The 26,369-nt window shown below is 41.2% G+C and overlaps 1 protein-coding gene across 12 annotated transcripts in view; it reads left to right on the top strand.

Annotated features, from left to right (window-relative positions):
- Positions 1 to 26,369, top strand: part of FGGY (FGGY carbohydrate kinase domain containing) — a 497,520-nt gene that overhangs the window by 373,237 nt on the left and 97,914 nt on the right. For all 12 annotated transcript variants that reach the window (XM_040232739.1, XM_040232740.1, XM_040232734.1 and 9 more), the window contains 2 exons: positions 2,972 to 3,119; positions 20,984 to 21,058. In XM_040232739.1, coding sequence (XP_040088673.1) covers positions 2,972 to 3,119; positions 20,984 to 21,058 — 223 coding nt within the window. The remainder of the gene's footprint in view (positions 1 to 2,971; positions 3,120 to 20,983; positions 21,059 to 26,369) is intronic.

The following is a 26,369-nucleotide window of genomic DNA, read 5'->3' as shown; positions in this document are numbered from 1 at the left end:
AACCGGGCTTGGAGAGGTTTAGTGTGTCTGGTCAGCCACCTGGCACACAGTGAAATCACTTTGTGATTGTTGAAACTGTATTTTCTTCATACGCACCAAGAGTAGGAGAGCAAGGATTTCTCTGTGTAAGAGAGGATATATGAGCCTGGAATATTCATGAGAAAGAGGGAGACAGATCCAGTAAGAACAGTTAATATATGATTCCCAAGCTGAAAGAGGGCAGACCGCCATTTGGGAAAGAATTGATAAAACATACAAACTGAAACAAAGTCAGAACCAAAAAAGGCACCAGGCAAGGTTAAAATTATGTGAATAATGATGTGCATTTGTTATTTTAATGTTTTCCAAGTGCATTTCATTTTGAATGATATACTCAGATAGCACACATGGTAAGGGATAATTGAAAAAATGTGCAGGAGAATGGCTGCATTCAAAGAATAAACATACAGCTGCAGGGAGGTTAGGAGTCAAAGGGGTAAGCATATGCCCCATCCCCCAGGGATCTCATTAGTGCATGAGTGACCATATATGTAGAGGCTAAATGAATCTCACTGTTTGCAAAGACCCACAGTAAATGAGACAATGACGAATCAATAGTAATTAGGCCAATAGATTCTTATTGACCCAGATGTCTGAAACCAAATTCCCTGCTCTGAGATTCCTTGAGAGACAAAAGATTTATAGACATGTGCTTTTTTTTTTTTTTTTTAATCCCTTTACTCTAAGTGCAGTGATGTTTTTCTGAAGCTAGAATTAATGCAGACTCTTGACTTCTAGGTGGAAAGGATGTTCTTATGGCCATTGTTGACCGGGTGATTCTGTTGGACCAGGAGCAGAGAAGCTGGGAAATGTAAAAGCAGGGTACAGTCGGGTTCTCCCCAGATGTGTGGTTCTGGCCTGGTCATCTATGAAGACCTCAGAGGACCTTGCCTGACACTATCATGCTTGCACTATGCTCAGTCACTTTAGTCATGTCTGACTGTACAGACTTTTGCAAACCTGTAGATTGTAGCCTGCCAGGCTCCTCTGTCCATGGGATTCTCCAAACAAGAATAATGGAGTGGATTGCCATGCCCTTTTCCAGGGGATCTTCCCAGCCCAGGGGTCAAGACCGAGTCTGCTGCAACTCCTCCATTGCAGGAAGGTTCTTTACCCCTGGGCCACCAGGGGAGCCCAGCAGTATCGTAGAGTCATTCTAAAACAGAGCTCAAACTCGGGGCTTTGACAAATCCTTCCTGGCCAGACATACAGAAAGCACATGGCTTCCGAACCACAGAGAGGGGTTAAGTTTGAACTTGGTCACATGTCTTCACTCCTTACACATTCCCTCTATAAGCAGTGTTACCAGTACCTGGCTCCCTGGGTTGTGGTTGAAGGCCAGAGGAAGAAGGAGCAGCCGTTAATGTTGTTGTGGTTAGTAAGCCTTTTCCCAACAAGATCTTCATTTTCTGATACAGGTTGAAAGATTTTTCCAAATGGGAATGAGATGTCAGGTCAAGGACCAAAGAGAGTGCCTAAGGAGGACTGCCTGCACCTCCACCCAGCACACATCTCACAAACACACACACACATACATTCTCACATACACATGCAAGTACTTACATAGATTAGTTTTGTTTTTCTATATTTTCTATCTTGGAGTTCTACATAAAATTTATATACTGTAAGAGTTTGAAAAATACCACTTGTTTGTTTCTTTATACCTAGTGTAAAAAATTTTCAGGAATTTCATAGGATCCAGAAAGGCATTCAGTTTCACAAAGCTAGAACTAGGAATCGCTGAGCTATACTCCTAAAGCATTTTAAATGTAAATAATAAATATGTTAGGTATCCTATGAATCAACATCCCTTGGTCATTGATCTCTTATACTTTTTTTACTTGCCATTATTCAAGCTGTGTTTTTACACTTTAAAGCTATGGTTCCAAGGGCAACAGTGGGTGGTGGCATGGGATACTAGCCTACTTTCTTCTAGAATTGTCATTTCAAGAGAAGCAAGCACCTTTAAAGAGAGGAAGGCTAACCAACTTTAATCTTTGTGTCATGCAATGAGATTTCACCCAGTAAGGTGAAATTTCCCACTCATTATATGTATGGGAAACTGAGGTTCAGAGAGGTTAAGTCACTGGCTTATGTCCCCCAGTGAGAACAGGTAGAACCAGGATCTCTATCCAGCATGGTCTTGGACACAGATCTTGGTTCTGCCTGCCCTAAGCCCATCCTCCAAGCCCAACCTCTCTGGCTCTCTCTCAAGTAAATAGACTGAGACAATGAGAAAGGTCATCTCTTTCATTCTACATGTGAAGACACTAAGGCTTAAAAAGAACAAGAACTAATACATTGTCATTAGGTAGGTTTGGGCTGGAAATCAAGTCTCCCAGCTGTTGATCCCAACTGCATCCAGCCCATCCTATCACTGCTTTCAGCAAACTCCCATCCTGAATCTGTGAACTTACATTTGTCTCCATATGTCAAATTATTATTACAATTAGTAATACTGATTTTTAAAAATCCTTTACATATGTATAGCACCATACAGTTTGCAAAATTGTGTATCTTCACCTACATAGTCTCCTTTGATCTTCACAATAATCCTATGAGGTCAGTTGGGCAGGAATTATAAAGGCTTTTTTTTTACAGATGCAAAAAGAGTGGTTCAGAAAGTTTGAATAACTTTTTCATGGTTACATACCTACTATGGAAAAAAGCCATTCTTGGATCTGGTCTTCCAAGTCCAGACCTTTCCACCTTCCACCAGGACAGGCTTCTTGTCCTTGATGAGAGCACAATGTGATCCGAGAGTGAGGTTTGCTGATTTCTGTAAGTTGGGGGTAGTTTCTTTGCTGAAGCTTTTGGGACCCCACTTACTTTCTGGATCTGATGTGGGAGTACAAACAGTTTCTTTCTACAGAGCAGTTTGCACCCTGACCCTACCCCCCCCTTTTAAAAACAACATCCTCTTCTCTTCCAGACGCCAGAGTGTATATGCATATTTGAACAGTCACCTGGATCTGATTAAGAAGGCTCAGCCAGTGGGTTTCCTCACTGTTGATTTACATGTTTGGCCAGATTTCCATGGCAACCGGTCTCCCTTAGCAGATCTGACACTAAAGGGCATGGTAAGTAACAGTCAGTTCTTGCACGAAGGTGAAGGTGGGCCAAAGGGCTCCAGAGTTGGAAGAAGCAAAGTTGAGGAGAAGGAAAAAAGAGGAAATATAAACAAAGCCGGCCAACAGCCCACTGGCTTCTTGCAGATGTATTGCTGTTGAGAAGGTTCTTGCAACTACACAGGATGATCTGCTGAAAGTTCTCATTGTTTCTGAGCCAACTTTGAGAGTGTTAAAAGCAGGATTTCTTGCTTATAGCTACTGCTGCCTCTTTGTCCCATGGAGCGAATAGAAGTCGTGAGCCCCTGTCTGTGCAATTTTTCTATTTACATCAGTTTGTGGAGTCATGTTTTCCATCTCCATCTCCAGGCTGCTGGGTAAATAAGTGGTAAATATTACCACCCATGGTCTAGCTTACCACAGCCACACATCTGCCTAGGCTCTGCATCAGGGATGTTTAGAGTATAGGCTAACATTATTAGAATTTCAGATAAACATTGGTAAAAGTAAAATAAAATTAATAACTTATGTTAGTGGGTACATTCAGCTGTTAGTGACCTTTAGACTCACTTTAGGTTCAGAGATTTGGGGCTGGAGATGCCAGCATGACCTTGGTGGAAGTGCTCACAACCACCTAAGGTAAAGCATAATATCTCGATGGCCAAGCAAAATTGGGTGGCTAAGAGTAGCTTAGCACTATGAATCGTGTTTGAGGATGGATGAAGCATGTGAAAACTAGGGAGAAAGAGATAAACTTCAGGTCCAAGAGGCCAGGAGAGACCACAAACAGGAAAAGATGAATTCAGAATCCAGATGTCCCATTGAGAAGCAAAGTGTGAGGTGCATTAAGGCAGGGCTTTAGAATGGAAGCCCTAAGCAGTGCAAGCTTCATGCACCAGGTGACAGCAGAGCAGGCCTGCTGGCTTGAGGAACTTCAAGACTTAGCGAGCTTTGGTTTTGTGGTTAATTCTATTAGGATTATTTTAAATATTTTTGTGTAGCCAACAGAAAGACCTGGTCTTTACTTTCATTACCTATTTGACACAATCAACTTCTGTGTATAAAAGAGAGTCATGATAGAAAAGAAAATTGGACATAGCAAAAGCAATGTCTGTCTGGAGTCCATGAAGCATGCCTGTGCAAAAAAAGAATGAAGTTGGCCTCCTATTTGGCCCATGGAAACAGAAGAGGAATGTCCAGAGAGGTCCGTGTGCCCTAGGCTACAGCTAGAAAGTCATACTTTCAGATGACTGACTTTCTGGGTACAAAGAGAACTTAAGGGAAGGACACATTTTGTATGAATACAGAAATCCATGTCTTAGAGACAAATATCTAAAGCAAAATATAGGAGACACTTAAAATGTTAAAGAAGGGTCTTCCCTAGCAGTTCAGTGGTTAAGACTCCATGCTTCCACTGCAAGGGACCCAGGTTCAATCCCTGGTTGGGGAACTAAAACACCACATGTCACATGACACCACCAAAAAGAAAAAGAAAAATCGAATGAAAATCTGGAAACAAATAAAAATGAAAACTTTTAAAAAATGTTAAAGAAGTTAAGAAGGATGACTGGTTCATAAAATGACCCCCTCAGAAAAGCGGGGTTATAACATAAAATGATTGTGGCTCTGAAGTCCAGGGCTTGGATCCAGAGTCCTTCCCTTGGGGTCCTTCCCTTGAGACACCTGCTATACCAGCTTCACCACCTAGCATGGCAAGTGCCATGGCTTCCCAAGGGCTTTGTCTGTTTCTTAAAACCAACCCTGACATCCAGAGACTTAAGAATTGCCATCATCAGGATTCCAATAAAGTTAGCTCAAACACAGAATGGGATTCCAAACAAGCCAATGAGTGCTTCGAAGAGCATCTGTCTTATTAGATTAAGTACAAAATAGGTATGTACTCACCAAAGGAGATGTCTTGCATGGGGATATATGCCCAACTGTATTAAAAAATCCTGCTATATTTTTAAAAATATAATCTTTCTTTCTATTGAAGCAGTATATGAATACAGGTTTGTTTCTTGATGTATTTAATGTCTTGGCCATGCAGTGCAGCGTGTGGGGTATTAGTTCCTGACCTGGGATTGAACCTGCACCCCCTATAGTGGAAGCACAGTCTCAACCACTGGACCGTGAGGGAAGTCCCTGTATGTCCTTCTTTAGAAGTTTTACTGTTTTATAAACATACTTCATACATCACCTGATGTTTCTTAGCAGGAATTTCCCTTCACAATTGCCCTTGGGTTGGCCTTACCTTTGAATAGCTATCATGCTATGAATTTATCTCACAAACTGGAAGGAAAAGATGACCTAGATAAGATACAAGAAAGGAAATTCTAGGCTAGAAATTTCTCCCCAAATCTCATTCTTAAAAATTTTTTATTTAATATTGGAGTATAGCTGATTTAAAATGCTGTGTTGGTTTCAGGTATACAACAAAGTGATTCAGTTATACATATACATATATGTATTCTTTTTCAGATTCTTTTTCCATATAGGTTACTACAGAACATTAAGTAGAGTTCTCTGTGCTATACAGTAGGTCTTTGTTGATTATTTTATATATAGTAGTGTATATAATTCATCCCTCTCCAACACCTTTCCCCTTTGATAGCCATAAGTTTGTTTTTGAAGCCTGTGAGTCTGTTTCTGTTTTACAAATAGATTCATTTGTATTATTTTTTTAGATTCCACATATAAGTAATGTCACTTTTTTTTAGCATGATAACCTCTAGGTCCATCCATGTTGTACAAGTGGCATTATTTCATTCTTTTGGATGACTGAGTAATATTCCATTTTATATATGTACCACATCTTCTTTGTCCATTCAGCATCTGTCAGTGAACATTTAGGTTGCTTCCATGTCTTGGCTATTGTAAATAGTGCCACAGTGAATGTTGGGGTGCCTGTATCTTTTAAAATTATGGTTTTCTCCAAATATTTGTCCAGGAGTGAGATTGAAGTATCAGATGGTAGTTCTGTTTTTAGTTTTCTTAAGAAACCTCCATACTGTTCTCCATAGTGGCTGTACCAACTTACATTTCCACCAACAATGTAGTAGGGTTCCGTTTTCTCCACACCCTCTCTAGCATTTTTGTTTGTAGAGTTTTTGATTATGGCCATTCTCACTGATGAGGTGATGACCCATTGCATTTTGATTTGCATTTCTCTAATAATCACAAAGAATCAGACATGACTTAGCAAATGAACAACAACAACAAATAATTAGTAGTGTTGAGCATCTTTTCATTTGCTTTTTGGTATGTCTTTTTAGGGAAATATCTATTTAGATGTTTTGCCCATTTTTGATTAGGTTGTCTGTTTTTTTAGATTGAGATGCATGAACTGCTTGTGTATTTTGGAGGTTAATCCCTTGTCAGTTACCTCATTTGCAAATATTTTCTCCAATTCTGTGGGCCGTCTTTTTGTTTTATTTATGGTTTCCTTTTCTGTGAAAAAGCTTCTAAGTTTAATTAGGTCCCATTTGTTTATTTTTGTTTTAATTTTCGTTAATCCTAAAAGATGGATCCAGAATGATATTGCTGTTATTTATGTCAAAGAGTGCTCTGTTTTCTTCTAAGCATTTTATAGTATCTGGTCTAATATTTAAGTCTTTAATCCATTTCAAGCTTATTTTTTGTATGGTATTGGAGAATGTTCTAATTTATTCTTTTACATATAGCTATCCAGTTTCCCCAGCACCACTTATTGAAGAGACTGTCTTCTCTCCATTGTATATTCTTTCCTCTTTTGTCATAGAATAATTGAACATAGATGTGTGGGTTTATTTCTGAGCTTTCCATCCTGTTCCGTTGACCTATATTTCTTTTGGGCCAGTACTATACTGCTTTGATTACTGTAACTTTGTAATATAGTTTGAGGTCAGGATGCATGATTCTTCCAGCTCTATTCTACTTCAAGATTCTTTTGGCTATTCAGAGTGTTCTGTGTTTCCATACACATTTTAAAATTTTGTTTATCTAGTTCTTTGAAAATTGCCAATTTGAAAGGGATTGCGTTGATTCTGTAGATTGCTTTGGGTAATATAGTTATTTTGACAATATTAATTCTTCCAATTCAAGAACATAGTATATCTTTTCATCTGTTTGTGTCATCTTCAGTTTTTTTCATCAGTGTCTTATAGCTTTCAGAGTACAGGTCTTTTGCCTCCTTAGGTAGATTTATTCCTAGTTATTTTATTCTTTTTTGATGTGGTGGTAAATGGGATTGTTTCCTTAATTTTTCTTTCTGATCTTTCATTCTTAGTGTATAGAAATGCAACAGATTTTTGCATAGTCTTTTGTTTCCTTCAACTTTATAGAATTCACTGATGAGCTCTAGTAGTTTTCTGATAGCATCTTTAGGATTTTCTATGTAAAGTGTCATGTAATCTGCAAACAGTACCAGTTTTACTTCTCCTTTTCCAGTTTGGATTCCTTTTATTTCCTTTTTCTTCTCTGATTGCCATGGCTAGGACGTCTAAAATTATGTTGAATAAAAGTGGCGAGAGTAGACATCCTTATCTTGTTCCTAATCTTAGAGGAAATGCTTATAGTTTTTCACCATTGAATATGATGTTAGCTGTGGGTTTGTCATATATGGCCTTTATTACATTGAGATAGTTTTCTTTTTTGCCCAGTTTCTGGAGAGTTTTTAATCATAAATCGGTGTTGAATTTTGTTGAAAGCTTTTTATGCCGCTATTGAGATGATCGTATGGTTTTTATTCTTCAGTTTGTATCACATTTGTATCAGTTTTCAAAGAACTAGATTAATTTGTGTATATTGAAAAACCCTTGCATCCTGGGGATAACCCTTACTTGATCATGGTGTGTGGTCCTTTTGATGTGTTGTTGGATCCAGTTTGCTAGTATTTTCTTGAGGATTTTTGTATCTGTGTTCAAATCTCTTTCCCTCAATCCAGTTTTGGATAACATCCAAATAATCACCCAGAATCTATTTGTCATTTTATCCTTTTGCCAGAAACTACAGTGACTACTTTCTGTAACACTCATTCAGAAAAAATTTATTTGATGCCTGCTGCTGCTGCTGAGTTGCTTCAGTCATGTCCGACTCTGTGCAACCCCATAGACGGCAGCCCACCAGGCTCCCCCGTCCCTGGGATTCTCCAGGCAAGAACACTGGAGTGGGTACTTTGTGCCAAGTCCTACTAAGAAAATCCCAGTAGGGCATGAACAATATTATGATTTATATAAACAGGCAATGGGGATGCAAGTTCAAGCTCCAAATGCCACTCACTATCCAAGGCTCTATAGACATATAGAAAATGAGGGCCCACCATGGTCTCAGCAGTCAAGAAAAGCTTCAGATAGGAGGTGACATTGACAAAAAGCTTCAGATAGGAGGTGACATTGACACTGAGTGAAATAGAGAACAGGGTTTATGAACAAGGGAATCACAGTATGTGCAGCGCTCTAGAGGGGAGGAGAGCATGGTGGGTGAATGTTTAGTTTTGGGGTCCATATGTCACTGTCTAACCAGTGATAGATTGCACTTAGCATTTCATCTAGGTAATAAAAAATCTCTCAGAGAACCAGTGGCCACTCCCTGTTCTGCTTCACCAACAGCACACTCTCCCAGTTCTTTTTTCTCTCCATGGTTGGCTCTTTTCTCTTACCCTTTATTGATCACCTGCTATGTGCAGGCCTAGGCTAAACTGAGGGAAAACAGACTTAGAAACTGTACCTGTTCCAAGTTCGCATGATAATTGGGGGAATAGTATTGTACATGTGTGAGTGTGTGTGTATGTGTGTGTATGTGTGTGAGTGTGTGTATATGTGTGTATGTACATACTGTAATACAGACATCTGTACAAGCCAAAGGAAAAGTGAAAGTGAAGTCACTCAGTTGTGTCCAACTCTTTGCAACCCCATGGACTGTAGCCTACCAGGTTCCTCCATCCATGGGATTTTCCAGGCAAGAATACTGGAGTGGGTTGCCATTTCCTTCTCCGGGAGATCGTCTCAACCCAGGGATTGAACCCAAGTCTCCCGCATTGTAGGCAGACACGGTTTACCGTTTGAGCTACCAGGGGAGTCCCACAAGCTAATGGAGGTACTCAGTAAATGCCTGAGCTTGAATCTTTTAGGTGGCATTTGGGCAACAAACCCTGATGCAGCCTTTCTCTGCTTCATTTGAAAATATCTGTGAAGATGCAAGAAAAAAGCATAAACTTGTGCTGACTTAAACAATTGAGATGACATTCAACTAGGAAAACTAGAATTGACACTCTCAGGGAAAATCTGGGAAGGTTTTACAGAATCAAAAAGATTAAATGTATTTAATAACTTGTTTGAGAAATATAATGTCTGACATATGAACAAAATAAACCATCAGCCTTGCAAAAGTTGGGACCTCTCCACTTCAAATGCAAGGTCCCTTTAAGCCTAAAAACAGAGCAGTCATCCCTCTACTCTAATGCTGATGGTTAAGGTTTTTTTGTTTTGTTTTGCTTTGCTTTTTGGAAGCAGCTAGTGCGCTTGGTTTCCCAGAACTCTTCCACAACTCAGACCTTATCTTCCCTTTCAGTTCAATCCATTAAAAACTGCCAACCCAAGTAGCCAGCTGGGCTGGAAGGCTGATTTAGGATGTATGCTGATGGGCTGCAGTCTGGGACCCTGAATCAAACTCTTTTAGTGGGGCAGAGATAGGGAAACTCTGTGAATTTGACAGAGGGGGGTAGCTTTACATGTCTGTCATCTGCTCTAGGGTTAGAAAGCCAGGCAGTGGTCATCCCCCTCAGACCAACAAAGCTACACAAAATAAAAACTGCTAGACTCTGGGAATTGGCAACTAGCTAAAGATCTGAAGAGGCAAACCCAAGTTAGAGTGAGTGGGGCTGAGAGTAAATCATGTGTACAGTGTGCTGGGAAATACTGAATATGTATAGTGCCCTGGTAAAAGTGAATTAAAAAAATAATAATAAAGTGAGTCCCTTAGGAAAAACATGTTGCATATAAAGTAAAAGAAATACCATTTTGGATGCTTAAAGGAAAGGCCTCTTAAAAATTACTTACTACTGAAACCAAAGAGAATATTTTAAAACTTCTTGGCATATTCAATAGGATTTTTTTTCAAAGCACATCACTGTGAAAGAGGGCAGAAACTTATTAGAAAAAAGTAAGTTCAGATAGAGAGGCAATGGAATGAGAAAACAAAGGAAATAATAAAGACAACTGAAATATAGTAGCAAGATTAAAGCCTACATTGAAGATTTGAATGCAAAATTCATAATTTGTACTAAAAAAAAATAAGATCAGAGCTGTCACAAAGCAACATGTGCTTTAAATGTATTACAAAAAAATTTTGATTGTAAGGGCTATGGCTTATTTCATTTCTAATTTCAACAGTGCTTAGATCAAAGATGGGCACTGAATAATTGCCTTCTGGTTAAGCAATTATTTCAGCCTTCACTTGCCAAGGGAGGAAGGAACAGTGACCTGCCAAGGTCACAACACCAAGAAGCAGCAGAGCTTAGATGAAAACAGGAATCCCAGCTTAAAAGCTATGTGTGCTATGCTTAGTCGCTCAATCATGTCCAACTCTTTGCAACCCCATGGACACTGGCCCACCAGGCTCCTCTGTCCATGGGGATTCTCCAGGCAAGAATACTAGAGTCGGTTGCCATGCCCTCCTCCAGGGGATCTTCCCAACCCAGGGATCAAACCCAAGTCTCCCACATTGCAGGAGATTCTTTATTGTCTGAGCCTAAGGGAAGCCTATCAGGGAAGCCTGAGAATGCTGGAGGGGTAACCTAACCCGAGGCTTCCTTAACTCATACTTCTCAACTTCATGGGATGCACTGACTGTAAAAAGGAGTCCCCACAGCTCTATCATGCATGATTTCACACTGAACCATACTCCACAGCCCAGTCCCTGCTCCCCTTGTCTGACCACTAGCCTTCTTGCTTGTTCTCCCATTTTTCCCCTTACCCTGATTCTTGGATTTAAGCTCTAACCCTATCTTTTCTCAATAATGGTTCTATTTTTCTTTCCACCCTCACTGACTCAGATTTCAGAAGTAATCACCACTCCTGGTTTGACCTGGCTTTAAACCCTTCCACTTTGGGTGCCTACCCTCTTAAATAGAACAGGGCAAAACTCGGGAATCCTTCCATGAGGCTTGATAGAGTCACTTTCTTTTATTCTGGTAAGAGTTGGCTTCCTGCCATGTTACTAGCTGTTTCATTTCTCCTTCGGTGATGCAGGGTTGACCTGTGGCACTGGACTCGAAAGAGTGATGGTTAGAGGGTGGGCAACTTAATAGTATGCTTGAACCAAGTAGCCACCTATGTAAATATTTCTCCTTGCCACTTGATAAATGAGGCATGGAGAGGTAAGGGGCATGCATCTGATGTCTGAAAGGAGGCTGGATAACAGCAATCAACATCAAAACGTTTAACACCAATGAGTCTATGTTCTTTAAAAACAAAAACAATACTTTTTAAAAAAGTATGATGTGGTCATGTGGTCATAGAGAGAGATGAAGCTAAATACCACCAATAATGGTTGGGTGTCTTAGATAGTGGATGTATGTGCAATTTTTATTTTGAATGATTGATTGGATAGCTTTTACTCAAGTGAAACAATAAAGTGAGCACAGGATTTGAAGTCAGACGTAGCTTGAAAATGTGCCAGCTGTGTGTGACCTCTGAGGTTAGCTCTGTGAGGTCCGTCTGCTTGTCAGTAAGCAGGGGCAGCAGAGGCTTACTTGCAAGGTCATTGTCAGAATCAAATGGAGAGAATGTCACACAGCAGACAGACAGCAACAATAGCTACTTTTGAACTGTAGGTCCTGCTTAGTGGTCCTTACTTGCATATTTACAAGATGGCCTTTGAATCCCAGGCAGCTGGTCACAAGCCATCCACCTTAGGCTCAGAACCAATGGTGCCTACCAGCCACCAAGGCCTCCAGCCACAAACAATCAGCTAGAGAAACTAAACAATCACTTGGTCCATCATAGGAACCACATTTTGTACAAGTTTAGAGATTAGCCTTCTCTTTCCCAGGTTGCACTAGTGGTAAAGAATCCACTTGCCAATGCCAGAGACGTAAGAGACGTGGGTTCCATCCCTGAGGTCTTCCCAGGGGATCCTGGAATGGCTACCCACTCCAGTACTCTTGCCTGAAAATCCCACGGGCTGAGGAGCCTGGTGGGCCACAGTCCATGGGGTCACAAAGATTCGGACATGACTGAGTGGCTGAGCACACTTCACACTTGAGTATTTAAATTATCAGCCCTCAGTTTCTTCATCAGTATGATAGGAAACTCCGCTTAGGTCTGCCTTACAAAACAGCTAGGGCTGTAGGAGCTGTAAAAGAGTCCTTGCCTCTTTGTGTACACAACCAGTGTTTATTCTCAAATCAATATGACCTCTTTGTTATAGTGGGTTTTTAAAATTATTTTCCTGAAACGCCCACTCAGAGAAGTAAATTACCTCAGAGACATACCAGGAGGTGAGAACACACCATATTCACCAATTGGCTGAAACGTGTTTTCCCTGCTTTATTTTGCAAGTACAACACTACCCAGAACGGAAAGTTATTTTCTGGTTCTTTGAAGAGCTGTGATTTCTAATATAAGGCCATATGCTGCTCAAACTGCTGGAGAAGTTGAGTGCTGTTCCAAGGGCTCTTCAAAGCAAGCCCAGTGTAACGTGCACGTGGAAAACTAGGAGGGAGTCAGGAAAGAAGCGCTATGAGATCTTAGCCAGTTCCCAGAGGACTGACTCCCAGCTAGAGACGGACATCGCTAAACAGAGTCAGATGGTGGGGGGGGCGGGTAAGCAATTCTGGTGAGTGTGTGCAGAGAAGCCAGAGGCTGTATCCTTGTGGCTTCACCTGATTGGGAGATAGATGATCGAGTTGGAAGCTCATGGACCAATTAAGCAGCTTTTGAGTGATATATTTGTAAGCCTTGGAAACATGTGGACTCTTTGACATGAGTTTATTGATTTTTTTTTTTTGCTCTGATTTAATATTGTTTTATGTACCATTCTTTCACATATTGTTTTTGCCTATGAAAAATTGACTCCTATAATGAAGTTTAATATCCTCAGTATCATTTAACTGGTTTTCAGATAATGTATGTTTTTTTTTTTTTTTATTAAAGCAACTAATTTACCAGCTAGTATGATGATTTGTAATAGGTGCTGGTTTTTTTTTTCAGGAATCATGACCTACCAAGCACCATGATAGATGCCTTCCAAGCATCATCACCAACTTTCTTTATAACCCTGCAAGACAGTATTATTACCACATTGAAAACAGTGAAGAAATTGAGGGTCAGAGAGTCTAAGTAATTCACTCAGGGAAGAAAAGACCAGAAGTAGTAGTAGAACCCAGTCAGTTCAAACTGAGGTCACTGACATTCTCAAATGAAAAATTAAATCTTTGTACTTTTGGCATTCCTTTTGCTCTGTTTTCAATATGTCTGAAATATTTCTCCCTTAGTTTAGTGATTTTTTTTTTTTAGTTGCAGTATAGAATCAGTCTTTTCTTAGTGCTTTTTGTCTTCCCTGTATACACCAAATGACAAATAAAATTGGGGTTAGGGGGCAGTGTGGATTGTGAACAGGATCCTTTCTCAAGACAGTGTATAATGATAAAAGATTGAGGAATAAATCAGGTGGAAATCTGCCAGGAAGACCTAAGAGATGAATAATGGGAAATAATTAAGGCCAGAGGACCCAGGATGGGATCCAAGTTGTGTGTAAATCCAAGACAGGGTTATATGATAGCAAATGTGAACCAGGACTGTTGACCAAAACAGCCTTGTTATACTGGTACAAGTGCATATTAAAATATATGATTATTTTAGATTTAGATTTTTTTAGACTTAGGTTTAGCACATTAGAAGCAAGGCAGATGAAGGTGTGAAGTACCTGGTACATCTGTGCTGTGCTGTGCTAAGTCGCTTCAGTCATGTCCGACTCTTTGCGGTCATATGAACCGTAGCCTGCCAGGCTCCTCTGTCCATGGAATTCTCCACTCCAGAATACAGGAGTGGGTTGCCATTTCCTACTCCACCTGGTACATCTGGGAAGCAGCAAATGGACTAGTGTTCCTGGTATAGAGTTCACCAACAGAATAGGCTGTGAAGGAGAATGTCAGTCCGTTCTCCAGTTGTCATGTGTATTAGTTGTCCATTGCTTCTGTAGTAAATTACCACAAGCTTAGTGGCTTAAATGTATTTTTTATATTTATTTTTAAATGGTTTATTTAATCTTAGCTCTGTTGGGTCTTCGTTGCTGTGCACACACTTTCTTGAGTTGTGGCGAGTGGGGGCTCCTCTTTGTTGTGGTGTTCAGGCTTCTCGTGGTGGTAGCTTCTCTTGTTGAGGATGCACAGGCCTCAGTGGTTGAGGTGCACAGGCTTAGTTGCTCCATGGTATGTGCAATCTTTCCAGACAACGTATCGAACCCTTGTCTCCTACGTTGGCAGGCAGATTCTTAACCACTGGTCCACAAGGGAAGTTCAAGGCTTAAATTTGTTATCTCACAGTTATGTAGGTCAGAAGCCCAGGCTGGCCCAACTGGTTTCTCTGCTCCTGTTTTCACAAGACCAGAATGAAGGGAAGTTCTGGGAATAATCTGCTATCAAAGCCTTCAAGTTGTTGGCCAAATTCAGCTCTGTGCAGCTGTAAGACAGAGGTGCCTGTTTCCAACATAGCTGTTAGCTAGGGATCCTCAGGTTCGAGAGGCCACATGAATGCCTTGGCTCATCGTCCTCTTTCTCCATCTTCAGAGCCAACAATGGCAGATCAAGTCCTTCCCATGCTTTGAATCTCTCTAATTTCCACTTCTACTTCATCTCTCCTACATTATTCTACTGTATCTCTTGACTGACTCTTCTGTCTTCCTCCTCTGCTTTTAATAGCTCACAGGATTACATTGGGCCCAAATGGATAATCCAGGGTAATCTCCCTATTTTAAGATCAACTGGCTAGTAACCAGTTCCATCTGCAAAGGCCCTTTATAGCAGTGCCCAAATTAGTGTTTGGTAGGGTAGTCAGGGGAGAAGGCAATGGCACCCCACTCCAGTACTCTTGCCTGGAAAAGTCCCATCGACGGAGGAGCCTGGTGGGCTGTAGTCCATGGGGTTACTAAGAGTCAGACATGACTGAGCAACTTCATTTTCACTTTTCACTTTCATGCATTGGAGAAGGCAATGACACCCTACTCCAGTACTCTTGCCTGGAAAAGTCCCATGGATGGAGGAGCCTGGTGGGCTGCAGTCCATGGGGTCACAAAGAGTCAGAAACGACTGAGCGACTTCACTTTCACTTTTCACTTTCATGCATTGGAGAAGAAAATGGCAACCCACTCCAGTGTTCTTGCCTGGAGAATCCCAGGGATGGGAGAGCCTGGTGGGCTGCCATCTATGGGTTTGCACAGGGTCAGACACAACTGAAGTGACTTAGCAGCAGCAGCAGCATAGTCGGAATGTTAACCTAAATTTGGCCTATCACATTGTGTTAATACATTTATATGCATTTCCTATTTCTGGGTGAGTTTTTGAAAATGCCAAGTGTTAGTCTCCATCCCTGATACCGATAACCTGTAAATATTTGGGGGAAATTTTATCTCCCTTTCTCTTCCAGGCTGCTGACTATCTAAGACCTGTTCTCCAATCTCTGGCCTCTCTCCAGAGGTTTACCAGAAATCTTTCTCTGATCCTTCTTACTTCCTTGCTATACGCCCATCATCTCCTCCATTATTGACTGAACAGCAGAGCGTTTCTTGTTCCTTTGTGTTCTGAAAAGCTTTCAGTCAATTCCCTTGAGCCTTGGATACTCCATCAAGCTCTGATGACCCTAGAAAATCTTATGACAGAGAATCCCATTTTCTTGTCTTTCATAATCTTTAGAAACCCTTCGAGCTCTATTTCTAACATTTTTCTTACCAATATACATAATCACTTAATTTTTAACAACTAAGAAGGGAAAAACTCAGCTAACTAAATTACTAATAGACCTTTGTTTATAATCTCAACTACTCCATGGCCTATGGACCTATAATTGACATGACCAAGGTTTAGGGCAATTGTCCCTACAATTTATTATGCATTCAGGCCTTGCTAAAAATGCAGATTGCTGGGCCCCCACCAAAAGTTCAGTAACTAGAAGTTGGATCACAGGAAATCTGTGTTTAACTCAGATCTCGGGAAAGAGTTAAGAGATAAGCCCAAGTTCACACAGCTGCCTGGGGGTACAGGATTTCAGCTGAAGTCCAGGGTGAAAATCATGTGTCTTTCCTTTCACAGAATGAATGGAAGTGTGTAGGTTGATAAGGACTAAGGCTTCTCCAAGAAGTCCTTGAAAGTGAGTCTTCCAGGGTCCTATTGCTGGACGGTCATCAGGGGCACACTGCTTCTCCACACTCCTAGATATCTCATATGATCCTGATGCTGACACCCAGCACACTTTCTGCTCTGCCTTCCCCACCCTATACCACTACTGGTCTTCAGTCCCCATCACTGGTACCCTGGGAGTACCCACAGCATGTTGCAGGAGATCTTTTATTTCTATACCCCAATTAGTGAATGAGATTGAGCCCTTCATGTAATTCAGAAGAACAGAAGTGAACATTTATTAAGAGAAAAGGGAAGAGTATGAACATTTATTAAGCGCTATAAGTGTCTAGCTCTTGTCTATTTGGTACAGCTTGCATAAAAAGGTAGATGCTTTGCAAATGATAACTCATTTAATTATTAAATACCTTGAGGTATTATTATTCTTATTTTACAGATTTTTTAAAAACTGAGGCTCAGACAGGTAAAACTCACAATTGTCCTGCAGTCAATTAGAGAAAACATCTTACTCCAAAGTGTATCATCTTTCTTTCACCTTTATAAATCCCAATAGTGCTTACATAAATGTTTTATAATCGTACCTAGGAGGTTGAAATTATCCATTGCAGTTCACGTCTCTTCAGCCACCATATGCCTCTAAATATTAATTATGAATGTTTTCTGTTACAGTCTTCATTTCACAATAGTCAAAATAAATAAAATATGCTTACCATTGGAACTCTCCATGGGGGCTTCCCCACTCATTTCACTCTCTCCCAAGCATTTGAAACAGGTACATGCGCATCTATAAACAAATTCCTTCCACTTATGCCTCCTTTTCATATCTTCTTATTGATGGAGCCATTCAGCTTCAGCCAAGAGTATCGGCTTCTCTGGCCTGTTCCAGCTTTCTGGCTGGTTGCAAAGCTGTACCTCCCCCAGAACATCCTGGCATCTCCAGGGCTCTGCCACCTCTTGCCACGATAGCTCCATGAGGGTCCTCTGTAGCCTCCTGAGTGGTCCACATGACAGATACACCTTAGAAAGTGTGTGATCCTCCGATTGGAAAGATCCCCTGGAGAAGGAAATGGCTATCCACATCAGTATTCTTGGGGCTTCCCAGGTGTCTCAGACAGTAAGGAATCTGCCTGCAATGAGGGTTCTGCCTGCAGAATCTTCCTGCAGACTGGGTTTGATTCCTGAGTCAGGAAGATCCCCTGGAGGAGGGAATGGTTACCCACTCCAGTATTCTTGCCTGGAGAATTCCAAAGGAGACTGGCAAGCTACAGTTCATGGGGTTTCAAAGAGTCAGACATGACTGAGCAACTTAACACTTTAACTGACTTTCTTTTACTGCAGTCTCATAGAAATCACTTCTCTGATGAGGAAGAGAAAGTGTGGAGGTTGAGGGAGGGGGAAGAGCATGGAGTAAGCAACTATTAAGGGACGGTCCAGTGTTTTTCTTTCTTGAGGTGTGGAGAAAACATACCCACTCCACCTCTGTGAATTTATGAGAGGCTGACCTAATAGATACTGTCTTTCCTGTTGGTTCAGACAGGAAAGAATCTTCCTGCAATGCAAGAGACCAGGTTTGATACCTGGATTGGGAAGACCTCCTGGAGAAGGAAATGGCTATCCACTCCAGTATTCTTGCCTGGAGAATTCCACGGTCAGAGGAGCCTGGTGGGCTATAGTCCATGGTGTCCTAAAGAGTCAGACACGACAGAGCAACTAACATTTTCACTTTTTTTTTCACTTTTATAATTGTATATGACAGAGAGGGATAGTATGTTAGAAGAGAGAATGGCATTCATAAAGAAAAAGGAGCATTGAAGTGCCACACATTCAGCAAGTGTTAACTTAGTGCTGCTGTGTACCAGGCTCAGTGGCAGGCACGGGAGATAACTGTGGTGAGTAACACAGAGTCTGTCAGAGCACCCAGGTTCTGGCTTCCATGAACCTCTGGATTCTCTCTTAAGCAAACTGTTTTCTCCTCTGTGTCATAAACCTCTACGGTATCAGTGTGGTTCATGTTCTCCTAGTTCCAACATTCTTACTGTATATTTAGGCCTCTGGAGAACTTTCTGAGAGATGTTCCTTCAGAGTTTTTGGCTGGAGAATATGTACCCCAAGAGCTCCTTTCTGGTTTCTCCTTCAGACTTCCCATGCTCCTCTGTGTTCATATCAACACCACTACTATCATTGAGTGGCTTCCTAATATGCCCCCAAAAATCCATCAGCAGGTAGCTCTACTGAATTCAGGAATACCCACTTTAGCAGACTTAGATGAGTAATCAGAATAGCTGGGTGACTTCCCTGGTGGTCCAGTGGTTAAGACTCTGTGCTTCCACTGCAGGGGACGTGAGTTCAATCCCTGGTCAGGGAACTAGATCCCACAGGCTATGCAGCCAAAAAGTTAAAATATAAATAAATAAATGTGCATGAGCTGTGTGCTCAGTCGTGTCTCACTTTTTGCAATCCCACCAAGTGCAGCCTGCCAGGTTCCTGTGTCCATGGGATTCTCCAGGCAGGAATACTGTAGTGGGTTGCCATTTCCTACTCCAGAGAATCTTCCTTATCCAGGGATCAAACCCACACCGCCTGTTATCTCCTGCACTGCAGGCGAATTCTTTACCCACTGAGCTATCAGCTCCCCCCGCATAAAAAACAAACAGCCAGAACACAGGATGTTAAGTGAGAACAGAAAAGATGAGACACTGGTGAAGAGAGCGGGACGGACCATGGGCAGAATCACTCATAGAAGACAGAAGGTGTTTCTGCTTCAGAATGAAGACAGTGAGGGGAGAATTTTTCACATGATCAGTTTACTTTTGAGAATAAGCACCAGCTCCCTTGTAGAGAGGAGCAAGCCCCATTTGAAACAGGAAGATTTGATCAGGAGCTATTTCAGCAATCAGGAAGAATGTGCTGAAGGACCTGGATTAAGGAGGTGACTGACAGGATGAAGAGAGGGGATGGATTCAAAATAAATTTGGGGGCTCAAATATACAAGACTTGGAGACTGATTAAACACAAGAAGGGAGAGAAAAGTCAGGGGAAGGTGCTCCCAGGTTTCTGGTTTGGGTAGTGGAGGGATATCTGTGCCCTGTAACAGGCCAAGGCTGACGCCTTAATCCCGGCCGGGGGTAGAATCTGGAGAAAGGGCTGGAGCGATTGAAGGACAGAGACCTGGGTAGATCACTAGGCTCCCCCGTTTTAGTACAGGCTGCATGTCACCACTTCATTGAACTCAGGAATGTAAATACCGTTGCTGCTGCTGCTGCTAAGTCACTTCAGTCATGTCCGACTCTGTGCAACCCCATAGATGGCAGCCCACCAGGCTCCCCCATCCCTGAGATTCTCCAGGCAAGAACACTGGAGTGGGTTGCCATTTCCTTCTCCAATGCATGAAAGTGAAAAGTGAAAGTGAAGTCGCTCAGTCGTTTCTGACTCTTAGCGACCCCATGGACTGCAGCCTCCCAGGCTCCTCCGTCCAGGGGATTTTCCAGGCAAGAGTACTGGACATAAATTAATTTGTCATGAAAATCTAAAGTGAACTGTGGCACTGATGCCCACCAGCTTCAGACTAGACTTAAAGAAACTGGCAGTCTTCACCCTCTAGAAATGTCCCAAGAGAACACCTTCACAAATGGGAGGCATGAAAGTGAGACCATGAGCAAGTCTTAAAACTACCCAAATCCAGGAACATGTTGTCCCGGAACCTCTCAGAGATTGACATGGTCCATACAAGGCATGTGGTTTGGACTGACTTTAATGGAATTCCTTTGCAAACCACAGATTCTGAGTTATCCCCTAGTAGGTATAACATTCGGAGAAGGCAATGGCACCCCACTCCAGTACTCTTGCCTGGAAAATCCCATGGACAGAGGAGCCTGGTCCATGGGGTCGCAAAGAGTCAGACACGAGTGAGCGACTTCACTTTCACTTTTCACTTTCATGCATTGGAGAAGGAAATGGCAGTGTTCTTGCCTGGAGAATCCCAGGGATGGGAGAGCCTGGTGGGCTGCCGTCTATGGGGTCAGACAGAGTCGGACACGACTGAAGCAACTTAGCAGCAGCAGCAGCAGGTATAACATTTGTAGGAGACATGTTAGTTTACTCTGAATATCCCACTGATTTCTGACAGTAGCAGAACTCAGAATAAGATCATCTTTTACTAGAATGCCAGTGCTACATGTTGATTTCTGTAAGCCAAAGAAAATAGGTGTTGGTAATAAAAGAATAGTGTTTTCAGATAAGAAAAATATTTAATTCATTCCATGCTAATAAATACCAAACACAATCTCCTAAGAAAAACCACACACAATCTCCTTATACTATTTGGTTTGTTTTTCTCTAATCCAAGGCAAGGCATTTTCTTTGGGGGAAGAAAGAATACTTTTTCCAGGTCTGGAGATTAAACAATTTAGTAGTCGCTTCACGTTCAGCTTACAAAAAGGGGATTTGCATATGAACTTGCTTCGGCAAGAAAACACATCTGAGCATGTTTCATGGGAACTATCTCTAACCATGGCTCCATCTTTTCTTTTCTGCATCCCTATAGGTCACTGGATTGAAACTGTCTCAGGACCTCGATGATCTTGCCATTCTTTACCTGGCCACAGTTCAAGCCATTGCTGTAAGACCCTTGAATGCCACTTTTAAAGAGATTTAGGTCTATTGATAAAGTTGAGACCACATATCCCCCAGGACACATCATATGCTGTTGTGACAGAGATTCTAGGGAGCTTGCAAAAAATAGATGCTTGTCCAGAAGGAAATTCTGAAGACCTTTACCTGCTTTACTAATAGCTTCACATAGCTGAGAACTAAAAGGAGTTAAAATCTTAGAACATCTTACCTACTATTTATCTAATTTGTCTTCTAAGTTCAATTAAATAGAAGCAAGCAAGCAGATGCCATGTTCTTGTGCATTAAGAAGAGCTGGCATTAATAATGTGCAGATTTATAAAATATATGATATTGTTCACTTTGCAAAAGCATCCAGTCCGAGGTTCCTTTAAATAGTAAGCTTCCTTGGAACATGAAAATGTTTGTTTTTATAATTAGTTGCTTAAATGAAAGCATTGGATGGTTAGGGAAGGAGAAAGGGGAGAATTCAGTGTTAGGAACTCCTAAACTGAATGAAAACAAGTTTTTAGAAGCTCAAGCATCACTGTCTAAGGACTCATTCTCTAGAGGTGATCTGTGAGTGAGCTACAGGAGGGCTCTAAACCCTGAAATAACATATGAAAGATTGCATGTATGTGCATATTAGAAAGTGCATTTGAAGGGAGTGAGTCATGGCCTTCAGGATCTCAGAGCTGGTAGGAACTCCAAAATAACAATAATCCAGTGAGGCTTAGTTGCTCTGCTCCGGAAAGGGAATTGGGGACTAAAGGAAAGGAGAATCAGTTCACTGAATTCTGAGTCATAATTTATTTTTCAGAAATATGCCTACTTAAGCAAAGTACTTTTATTTATTTATGCTATATAGATATAGCTATATGCTATTCAATTACTCTGTTCTCCACATACCACTTTCATATCCTCATTGGTTTAAAGAATAGAATTACATGCATATTTCCTATATATCCGTATCATCAACTAAAGTACTTTCCTTATGTTTGGGTTTACCGAGGTACCACATACATACAATAAAAGAGCCAAGTTGGCCAACACAATTAAATAATCCTTTTTAGTTTATAAACAAGTTTATCTAGAAACAACTTATTGAAGCAACTGTCTTATTGATTTAAGAGCTTGTCCAGTCCAGTAATACCAGTCAGCCTGCTTTATTTATGGGAACTTGGTTAAAAAAAAAAAAAAAAAGGATAATTCTGACATCTCTCAAAATGGCAAGAGTGACTAGTATGAAATGATGAAAAAATGGAGAACAGAAATATGCATCAGTAGTAAAGTGATCTTGCTTTATATTAAAGATAATAATAATAAATGATATAGTTTTGAGATATTATGTACCAGGTAGTAGGCTAAATATTTTACATACATTATTTGACTTTACCTTATGAGGGAGGAATTATAATCCCCATTCCAAAGATTAGAATCTAAGCCTAAGTGAGGTTAATTAACTTGCTCAGTTTCATACAGCTAGTAAGTGGCAGAACTGGGGTTTGAACCCACAGCTTTGTAAAATAAAACTGGGTACACCGTGTATTGAGGAGCTTTTATTTTCTGATGTTAATGTGTGGAAAGTCTTATAGTGGAATGAATCACAGCCATTAAAATGAATAATCCTGGAAAATATCAGAGCTGCATAAGGCTCATCCTTCTGAGTCCCTGCTAAGAGGGAGACATGAAGAAGGAGGCTACCCAGGATGAGCCAAGGGTTACCATCATCTGATGACCATCACTGTTCCTTCTCACTGATGCCCACTGCCTGTGCCAGGCACCAAACAGGGTACCTTACCCACTGTGAGTAACCCTGTAAGTAGGTGGGCTTGTCTTATTTTACAGACAGGGAACACTGCTTGCCAAGGTCAAACAGCTAGTGCATGGCAGAGTCAGAATCTGAACCTCTGTCCTCCTGCTCTCTGGCTTTTGCTCTTTCATGTTACCATGCTACCATTGCTCTTGGATCAGTTTGTAGCTACGTGATTGAAATAAGCCTTCAGGCATTCCCAAGAACAGTTTTGATTTGACACATCTTAGAAGACATCATTAATCTGGCCAGGATTGTCTCACAGAGTCCCCTTCCTGGTAAGAACAGTGTAGCAGAAATCCAAGAATGTATAATGCAGGCCAGGGGTGAGGGAAGGCTGGGGCGGGGGAAGCCAACTACATTTTCCCGAACACCACACACTTGGCAGATAACTTTTGTATGTAATAGGTCATACATGTATTAAAAGTTATCATATTTATTCTTTCCATTGTTTTAATAACCTTTATAGCACCACGAAGGAAAGGCAATTGAAGACAGATTTTTCAATAAGGCTATGTTGTGCAGTCCATTGAACTGTGAGGAGTTCAGTCTGTTTTGCAAAAGTATCTGGGTGTTCTGATCTTTTAGTTCATTTGTGCATTTTAATGTGTATTTTAATGAGCATTCTAATACCAGAGATTTTCCCATGATGTTCAAAAAAAATGTGTTCACTGACTATGAATATTGCCCTTACATCTATTGATTATAAAGTTAGTTAAGCACATTCCTCTCCACAGCAATATCTATGGTTGACATTTTCTAAGAGCAGAATGAAATTAAAGAGATATTGTGGTGAAGTTAATTTGAGACTATGCAAAACCCTTCATGAAGTGAAATTCTCCTCTTGACCAAGCTTAATTGAAAGACCTGTCAAACACCCAGTTTATCCATAGCCTGTTCATCTATAGTTTTCTTTGCAGAATAGACCCTTTAAAAGTACTATTTGCATTTGAAGTCTCTCTATTTGCATTTGGTTCTGTACATTCCCAGTGGAACAGCCTAATTTTAATTTAAATTTCTCTGTGAAAACATTTTTTCCAGAAAGGTGAGCACAAAATCATTTTAGCACAAAGCTCTTTGGTGGGACGTTTAAGGAGGGTGGAGTGTTTCACACAGAGTGGCGTTAAGTCGTCAAAAGGGAAGGCCCTGTTACTAACCAGCAGCCTGAGTGGGAATTTCCTGCTGACAATGCCACATGGAGGATAGACGGCCATCCCAGCCCCTCTGGAGGGAGCGCCTCTTGTTCTGATCGCTTCTTGCCTTTTCCCAGAGAATGTGCTTTGTGTTACTCTCCTCTCAGGCCTGCTAATCACATGAGCTCCCAGGTTTCTGGTTTTAGAAATATCAGAAATATCCATTTTGCACGGCATCTCCATGCATGTTAGGAGGCAGCTTCCCCTCCCCTGAAGCAGACTGCATGGCTTTAAGCAAATTATGGAAATCCTAAATGGGGATAATAATATGCAGCTTTTGATTTTTTTTCATAAAATTAGAAATGATGTTAAAGAGCATAGCAGAGTGCTTAGCCTATGGCTAATAACCAGAATAGCTCTCATTTCTAAATACCTTCCGTGTACTAGACACTCTTCTGTGAGCTTTACATATGTTGTCTACAGCAGCAACTTTGCAAGGTAGATATTTCTGTATTTCATCAAGTCTAAGACCACATTTTAAATTTTCGTGGCATGTTAACATTTTAGACAGCCCATGGAGTTATCAAATGAAAAATATGATGTTTTATTCCCATTTTTAAAATGAGAATTGAGTCATGGAAAGGTTAGGTGTGAATTTGATTCTAAAAGTAGGTAAAATGCCTGAATGCCTTCCCAGGTTGTTGTTTTTTTTTTTTTAACTCAAAAGCCACACTCTTATTTCCTAGGTGCACATTCATGCTGCTAGAGTAGACTAGGGTTACCTGGAATCCACAGACACCAAATGATCCATGGCAGATGTAAGGGCATTTGTAGGGCTCCTAAAATTAATTGTAATATTTTTATATATGACTTTTTTCTGGGGAGGTCAGTAGGCTTTATCATATTCTCAAGAGAGTTCGTGACTGCCCCCCAAAAGCGTAAGAAAGAACACCTGGGGGTAATCAGGCATATTCAATAAGCAGGATCTGGTCTTATAGGGTACAACATGTTTTAATCTTTTCTTTAACACACTACATCTGTGGATGATCTTTGGCGGCCCAAGTTTTACCTAATCCATATTCTCACTAGACTCGCTAATAGCTCCAACAAACCTGAAGACCTGTGGGCTGGAAATGCTTGGTTCTGCTCCTGAACTGCCCCTGCTATTGCAGGAAGGGGGACCTCTTCCAGGACTCAAAAAGAGGTCTAATACTCAGAAATGAATTGTCCAAGGAGACACACGTGTTGGCAAAGCAAGAGACTTTACTGGGAAGGGCACCCGGGCGGAGAGCAGCAGGGTAGGGAACCCAGGAGAACGGCTCTGCCATGTGGCTCACAGTTTCAGGTTTTATGGAGATGCGATTAGTTTCCAGGTTGTCTCCGGCCAGTTATTCTGGCCAGGGTCCTTCCTGGTGGTACAAGCACTGCTCAGTCAAGATGAGTGTCAGCAAGAAGGATTCTGGGAAGTAGTAGGACATGTGGTGTCTCCTTTTGACCTTTCCTGAACTCTTCCAGTTGGTGATGGCTTGTTAGTTCCAGGTTCCTTGCTAGGACCTCCTGTCATAAAATAATTCACCCAGTTCCTGTGGTGCCTGGCCAGGGTGGGTGGTGTCAGTCAGTGTGTTTCCCCTAAGACCATCCCTCATCATTTACTCCACAGCAATTAGGATTTTCTGCATCCTGATGATTTCCTAAACCCTCTTCCCTTCCTTAGGTGAAGCTCAGATACTGCATGCCCTCAGGCTGAGCTGTTGCCTCCTTCCCTGTGCACTGGAATACCATCTGACCAGAACCACTGTCTACCTTCACTGAACCTGTGAAGCCCACACCCCACCTTCTTGGTGTTTGCACCATCTCTTACCTCCCAGATCCTTAACCTCCCTTTCTCCCTTGACCTTCTCCTTCCCCTTGACCTTCTCTTCCATCTGCTTCAGCTTCTTCCTGTGTGCACACCTGGGACTTGGATCACTCCCCAGAGTTGCTCTCTCTGAACATCTCAAGGGCTATCGTGTCACCAAAATACCTTCTCTCTCATTTCTTCCCAGAGCCACTTTCTCTAACACCACCATGCAGCTGCCTCTTAACATCATATCACAGTTCATCTTTTTGTTATTAATCCTCTCTCAAATAAATGATGATTTGGAGACTTCTAGTTTTTTAACTTTCTAGGAAATTATGGTTTTTAGCTACTCTAATACCCTAGCTAAAACTAATGACTTATGTATTAAGATTCACCTTAATGACCCTATGGTAGTTCTTCTTGTCAAGCATCAGTTTTTACTGAGTTTCATGAATTGAACAAGACAAGGATGAAAATAACACATTTTCGAAAGATAGGAAGACACAAGGGCTGAAATAAAAATATGCTGAAGCTT

Source organism: Oryx dammah, unplaced genomic scaffold (genome assembly GCF_014754425.2).
Source record: "Oryx dammah isolate SB20612 unplaced genomic scaffold, SCBI_Odam_1.1 HiC_scaffold_28, whole genome shotgun sequence".
In the NCBI taxonomy this organism is placed as follows: domain Eukaryota; kingdom Metazoa; phylum Chordata; class Mammalia; order Artiodactyla; family Bovidae; genus Oryx; species Oryx dammah.
The sequence above is the reverse complement of the archived record's forward strand: the minus strand, read 5'-3'. Positions and strand labels throughout refer to the sequence as shown.